At 34.0% G+C, this 7,623-nt stretch overlaps 1 protein-coding gene across 1 annotated transcript in view; it reads right to left on the bottom strand.

Moving 5' to 3' along the window:
- LOC112511174 overlaps positions 1-6,353 on the bottom strand; it is an 8,100-nt gene extending 1,747 nt beyond the window's left edge. Inside the window, exons 1-6 of the mRNA XM_025116663.1 lie at positions 6,020-6,353; positions 3,737-3,805; positions 2,792-2,911; positions 2,613-2,687; positions 1,843-1,977; positions 1,021-1,162 (exon numbers count right to left, since the gene is read on the bottom strand). Of these exons, the coding sequence (XP_024972431.1) occupies positions 1,021-1,162; positions 1,843-1,977; positions 2,613-2,687; positions 2,792-2,911; positions 3,737-3,805; positions 6,020-6,301 (823 nt within the window). The 5' untranslated portion in view covers positions 6,302-6,353. The remainder of the gene's footprint in view (positions 1-1,020; positions 1,163-1,842; positions 1,978-2,612; positions 2,688-2,791; positions 2,912-3,736; positions 3,806-6,019) is intronic.
- Between the last annotated feature and the right edge of the window lie 1,270 nt (positions 6,354-7,623).

The raw sequence follows: 7,623 nt of genomic DNA, 5'->3' as shown, positions 1-7,623 counted from the left end.
CACAATAAAAATGATTAATCAACCTCTCATAATTACAAAAAAATGAACAAAACGAAAATTTATGATTGGTTGAATGAGGTTTTCACGGTTTTTACAAATTGAGTGGTTTTTACAAATTGAGTGGTTTATATATATATATATATATATATATAGAGAGAGAGAGAGAGAGAGAGTGAGTGAGGTACAGGGGAAAGCCCCCCAAAAAATTGAAAATTTGAAAGAATACTCTAATAACCTTTTATATGTACGGTATGCACATGTGCATACACATAATTGAAAATGTTTTCTGGTTTCTATGCACATGTGCATGTTATGCATGCCTACATACAAATAAATGGTTGTTAAGGTCTTTCTCAGTTTTTAATTTTTTGTGCACATACATACATATATATATATATATATATATATATATATATATATATATATATATATAAGGCTTGTTAAGGGTTGGGTTCACGTGAGACCAAGGGTTTTTCGTGAGACCCGTAAGACCAATTTATGTTCATTGATCAAATTTATGAATTAATGATCTAATGGTTGCAAAGTTGCAAGGTGGCAATTTCGTAATTAGTGAGAAGTCTCGTGGCGTTTATAAATGTTCAGATCTGACGATTGTAAATCTAATCCAAGGGTTGAGAATTGGTCTTACGGGTCTCACGAAAAACCATTGGTCTCACATGATCCCAAGTCGGCTTGTTAATATTTTAACTTATATTAACATTTTATTCTAACGTTCATACACTTATGAAATTTTTATTTCTCATGCAATCCCACTTATATATATATATATGTGTGTGTATAAAATTATATATAGACACGTAAGTACGCAGGGTTGGGTTCCGGTGAGAACACCCCCTTTCATCATACGTGAGAAAAAGTGACGGTGTATCCTTCTATTGTGTGGATGTTAGCCGTGAGAACTATGAAGATACCTTCATATTGTGTGAAGATGACAACATTCACACAATATAATGTAACATTCCAATACAACGTATGAATAGACCATGCAGCGAGATTTACCTGAAACATTTTGAAGTGCAGCAAAGGAAACACGCTCCGCAAAGGAGGGAATGAAAGCTTCTTCACAATCTAGAATCGGTTCTTGTAGAGCCCATTCTAAGGAGTTAGCTGTTTGGGTCTGCAATGGTTCGTCTTTGGCAGCCTAAACATCGGCATAAGCAAATAAGTTAACAATTTTTTAAATGAAATTATTATGACGAGACTCGATGTATCACCATTTCCCGGTTCAAAGTGTTTGTATAACTAGCCAGTTCTCCATATGGGCTACTTAAGGGTGCGTTTGGTATCGAGACATGATAGAATAGGACAGAACAGATAAAATGATCATTTTACTCCTAATGAGTTGTTTATATATTTTGATTAATTATGTAATTCATTAAATTATAATAAAATAAATAATTTTTATAATAAAATATATCATTAGAAAGTTTTCGTCAAGACGATAATATGACAACAAAAATAAAAAGCTCATGTAGTTTCCAATTTTTATCATACACCTTTTCTATATTTTTTATTATTAATATTAAATAAAATCACATAGATTAATCAAAATATAGAAACCATATAAAAATAATATTTTGAGGACTGTAAAATGACAAACTAAAAATAATATTTTAGAAGAGAATTAAGTTTTATTTTGAAGTTATATTAGTAACATATAAGTCTGTTCCACCTTATTCCATGGGGTGGGGGTGGAACACTCCTGTTCCATTTTGTTCCACATAGAAGTCCTTTCAAACGTGAAACAGTGATCTTCTGTGTTGTCCAATATACCAAATGCACCCAAAGAGTAAAGAGACTCACGAAGAGAGAAAGAGTAACCTTTAACTTTATTTCCAAGCTATTCAAACCGTGAAGAGCTTCTTTCAGTTCTTGAACCTTAGAGCTTATTTCACTTGCATTCTGCGGAACATTGTCCTGCAACGGTAATACTGTGCCTTCCAAGAAAGGATCTACCTACAGAATCACTGAAAGTAAGGACCTTCAAGAAAATACTCCTTTAAAAGAAATCATTTATTATTTATAAACAATTAAATAATTCTTCTCAAGACTCAAACACCCTCTTTGTTTTGGTTATTCACAAGTGAATATGTCGGTCCAAGATTGAAGCAGTAATCTCATTCATAACTTGCCAGGAATTGAGTCAAGTGTTTCCAACAATATCCATTTTTTGTTACTATTCTGTCGACATGATTTAGATATTGCAAAAGAGGTGAGCCAACATAATGATATATGCAACGCCCCAAGCACAAAGCAACAGGCTAACTCAATAACTTCTAATTCAACTTAAAACCATGGGAGAAGTTTTCGGTAACCCATAACTTGAGTCTTGTAAGGAGTTCGCAAATCTCATTTTCCATCCATGTGAGACGGTGTTTGTCAGATTGTTCAGGATCAGGTCTTACCTCCCTAGCTTCTGCAACATATCTGTAATTCTTTGTTTTTGATAACCATACAGAATTCAAAAGTGAAAATCTGTTGTCTTCGTATTCAACCCCCCCCCCCCCCCTTCTTACAAAAAGTCATTACTATTCCAGGACCAACAAACGAGTTGTTACAATGTACAACTAGAAGTATGTCATTTCAATTACCTTTGCAAATTTCACAAGTGTGACACGGCCAATTCCCCTAATAGTGACCAAGGCCCCGACATCTAATTGTTCAACCTGTCACAGAACTGAGAGAACAATGAGTTTGACTGAAAATTGGAAAACATAAAGGAACTGAAACTTATGCAGAAGGGAGAATCTGATAATTATTGGAAGCTTACCTTCTCTATAACAACCAAACAACCATATCTAGCAGCAAAGGATGCTTCTTTCGACATGGAACTCACGACAATTGGATCCAACACAAAATGCACAAAAAGCTTCTTCTTTTTGAATAAGGACTGCAATATTTGAAGTAAAGAATTATGGATACAAGTCAAACTGGATCGTTTTTGGTGGTTTGAGTGGTCTGGTGGTGTGATTCGGTCTGAAAAATAGCCAAACCGCTCGGTCGGGTCAGGTTTGCTGTTTGAACGTTTTCTTTGAGTGGTTTGTACTGAACCGACCGCCACAATACATATATTAATTATGTTTAGTTTTCATGTTGTAGGCTACACTTTTATAGTCCAATTAGAAAAAGGTATGTCCAAGACATTCAGTTTTTAGCTTTCACTTCTCAATGGTCCGCGTTCCCTAAATTGGCAAAATCTGAAATCTGTCAAAATCCGAAAATCCTAACGTCCTTCGACTTGCTCATTGTTTGTCCAAAATTCCAACGATTGTTGATGGACTTGTTTAACTTTTTTTCAACTTGCTCAATGTTTTTTACCGACTTTGGAGATAGATGTTTTTTTTATAGTTCTTTATAGTATTTTTTTAATAACGTTACATTGATGAAAATAATTCATTTTGTAGAAAAATGTTATGTTTTTTTTAGTTTAAAACTCATAATAGGCTCAGACCGCCTATAAACCGGTTAGACTAGACCTTTTTTTAGTGATCCGGTTTGATCGGTTTGGTCACTTGCATCCAAACCGCTAGGTTTGCGAAATTTCCTAATTTTTGGTTTCGGGGTTAAACCATCCAAACCGGAATGGGTTGGAGTAACGAACTTTACTAAAGTCAACAGATCCTAGATATCAAGAAGCATAAGACTATTCATATGTTTACACGCAATAGGTAATGAAGATGTTCCTAAAAGCAGGATAGAATATAAGATTTAATACCTCGTCCAACAACTTCAGATACCTTGCTTCAAATAGGTGAAGTGTCTTAGTCTCAGATGGAACAAGCACCTGCGATACATAAGAAAAAAGCCTGTCAAGTTTAAAGAATGGTCGCCCATAGAGTGTTGATAGATATATCGGTTTTCCATACTCTGAGATCCCACATCGGTTAGGGAGGGGAACAAAGGTTGCCTTATAAGGGACTGGATACCTCCTCTGTTAGACGCGTTTTAAAACCGTGAGTCTAGGTGTATATAAAGTAGACAATATATGGTACGGTTGGCTGGGGATATTACAAATGGTACCAGAGCCAGGAATAAGACCGGTGTGCTAGCGAGAACGTTGGGCTCCCTGATGGGGGTGGATTGTGAGATCCCACAAAGGTTGCCTTAAAAGGGACCGAATACCTCCTCCTATTGGACGCATTTTATAAAACCATGATTCTAGGCGTAGATAAAGCGGATAATATCTGGTACAGTTGGCCAAGATGTTACACATACGCAATTAGAAGAGCATAAGTTTCCTTACACAAATAGGACTTCATATCATTTCAATATCATGTATGACAAAGGGGTAATTCGGATTCTTATCCATGTTGACTAAATCACTCATCATTTGTTTGATCCCACGCCTTGCAATAGTATAGCTAAATCTCATAAGTAGCCATCAGCGTGACCATAAGATCATAGTTCTGTGTGCAACAAAGTATAGCCTTACACCCCATTTAACGCATGATAGGTTGTTTTGTATTTAAAAGAAACTATGGTTCAGAAACCCTCTTATGGCCTCCAAATGCCATTGAAATACTACTGAAAATTTTAACTTATAAACTCAGGAAATGTATAGTATAAGGGTACCCTATGAATTTATATGCATAATTATATATGGTTTTCCTAAATGAAAAGTACCCAAGTAAACTTAGGATCTGTTTGTTAGCAGCTTAATGAGCTTAACGGACTTGCAACTTATTCGGGTAGCTATAGAAGAATGTTTGGTAGTGGTTTAATGATATAGAAAGTGGCTTATTTACTAAGCTTTTAGGGGGGAGCTTTATACAAAAAGCCAAGATTTTTCCAAACCTACTCCCGATAAAAAAAACACGCTCCTTCCCTCTATGAAAAAATACTCCCAAATAAAAACCTTCTCAATCTCCACAGACAGATTAAATGATTAATCCACACATACATCTTTATCCATGCAGAACTTGATGAAAAACCAACCAAACAGCCCCTTATTTAAAAAATGAACACCATTTCTTACATTCTAAACACAATCATAGAGTCAACTAATCATAGAACTCTTAACTGAAAGCTAGACAAACTTACATAAGATGATGCATTCACTCAGTTTATTTATACATATAGGCTAACAATGGCATCATGCATATCTACTTTCAAATTTCTACATTCCCCAATCAATGAGGAACCCAACTGAATAATCATGTCACCGGGATCCCAACTTTGTTCTTGTTTAAAAAATGAAACATAGGTCTATACAGACGGCCGGAGAATCTTTCCACTCACTTATAACTCACGGAACTGCCAATATCCCATCTTTTCCAGAAGTAGAAATGCTCGTATAAAGTTCTTAAAAACTCAAAAAAACTTGATATATTTGCTAATATCACTCTTGATTTCATCCCAAGATGAGAGATCATGGAAAAGAACAACGGAAGTCGAACAAGAAAATGAAGCATTCGTGTTTGTGGATTATTCGAACTATAAACAGACAAAGCATCTCATTATTCTCATGCATACAAGAGCTATAGGTCTATATCCTTCATTTTTTCGAAGTGTATATTAGCATTAGCTGAATGTAGCAGTCTACAGGCTCATTTTTTTCTTTATAATTAAGTTAAATATTTAACCAGCTTATCATGTTTAGATAGTTACTTGATTAGCAGACTTAATGGCAACACAATTTCATCATTCCCTTCCCTCCATTGCTTTCTATCACCAAAATTCCTTCTCTCTCTATCTCTATCCCACAAGCTACTTCAAGATTCTTCAATGGCTGCCTACCCATTCCACAAAATTACCTTAGGAAGGGGGCGTAATCAAAAGTTCGAATGTCAGAACAACTGAAACCGCTAACGGTAAGCTTCAAGATTATAATCAATTCTAAAAGCCATAATTGTAAGCTTCAATATGGAGACAATTACGAGTTTTGCCCTTGACAAGCGATAGGTTTCGCATCAAAAGGCAAATACATGAGAAATTGCCATCGATTGTGTGCTTTACCAAATGAAGAATCATGGAAAAACAACTATAAGAACAAAATTACCTGATCAGAAGGAAAAGGAAGAAGTGGGAGCTCTAAGAAGCCAGCGTAGGTTACAAAACTGCATCGTAATTTCTTATTAGAACCAACCCCATGATTACAAACTCGACTCAGTAGGTGGAAATGATTAAGGTTTGTAATTGAGCTTCCTCCTATTCTTCTTCCTAGTGCAAGAAACGAATTGGGAGTGATGTTGGAGAGAAGAAGAGATGATGGAGTAACGGCAGGAATGGAAGTGGAAGCGATGTTTGTTGTGAGGGCATTGAGAGTGGTTCTGCAACTCATTTTCTGATGAGTTGAGTTGGGTAGAGAAGGATTGGGCTTCTTCGGCCATGATTGATCGATCTTTACCGCTCAAAACGAACAGTATGTGGAAACCTGGATACCCACGTACCCGTCTGACGGGTTGCATTTGATCCAAAACAAACTTTATCTTTTGAGTAGATGCTTGGGTTGATCATCGGGTTGAATTTGAGGTTTTAAAAATCTTAATTCAATCTAAATCAAGCTGCAAACATTTTGCTAAATTAAAATATTCTTTTAATTTTAAATATGTTATTTTTTTACTCATAATTTTTTTTCATCATCAATTATTTGATACAATTTATCCATACTTCTTACGTATATCACATTTAGTTAATTTTTTTAATTTATATATATATGTTCACAGTCATTGAACATATATACGAATGAGTTATATAAAAATGTGAATAGATTGAAAATATGTGTATATGAAGAGCGTACATGATAATGTAATTCTCTTACACACACACACATATATTAATAGAAATTCAACAATCATATTAAATCCAAAAAAATAAAAGGATATCGGGTTCATCGTGATGAGTCGAGTTCAAATAATAATAACCTAATATCAACCTAATACTTATGGTTTGAAAAGTTTACAACTCGATTAGACGTCGAGTTGCTTCGGGTTGAGTTATTTAGCATTAGGATGGGTTGGTCGGGTTTTTAAACACCTCTATTCGAGTTTTGCACACCCCTAATTTTAAATATATTTAAAATAAGATATTTATCATGTATTTGATTATGTTTATCAATTAGTTATGAATCCAAACATTTATTTCAAAAAATTGTATTCATGTACCACTTACTTGTAATATTGAATTTTAAATAGGGCAAAATACGCGAAATAACAACTAACTTTTACAAAATTTCATATTATACTTTCAGTTTTTCTTATTACATTAATGTGCTTTCAAAAATTTACACGTTATAGCATTGAGCAACTTTTAAAATTAAATTTACCCATTATACCAGATTTATTTGCCACCTCATCTTCCATGTAGGTTGTCCACATGTACGATACTACTAACATGACATTTCTTATTATAGCATTATACTTTCAAAATACTTTATTATAATATCACCAATTTCCATTACAACATTGTACTTTTAATTTGAATATTTTTGTCTTTTAAACATTGTAAATTTAATCAAATATGTTTATTAAAAATTATAATAAATATTATTTGAGATCATAATATTTTTTTTTTTTGACATATTATAGAAGACAAAAAACACCCAAATTGATAACTTTTTTAGCATTAACATATTTGCAATAATATATCAAACAATATATGAAA

This window comes from Cynara cardunculus (genome assembly GCF_001531365.2).
Source record: "Cynara cardunculus var. scolymus isolate 2C chromosome LG 4, CcrdV1, whole genome shotgun sequence".
Lineage (NCBI taxonomy): Eukaryota > Viridiplantae > Streptophyta > Magnoliopsida > Asterales > Asteraceae > Cynara > Cynara cardunculus.
This window is presented reverse-complemented; position numbering and strand designations above follow the sequence as displayed.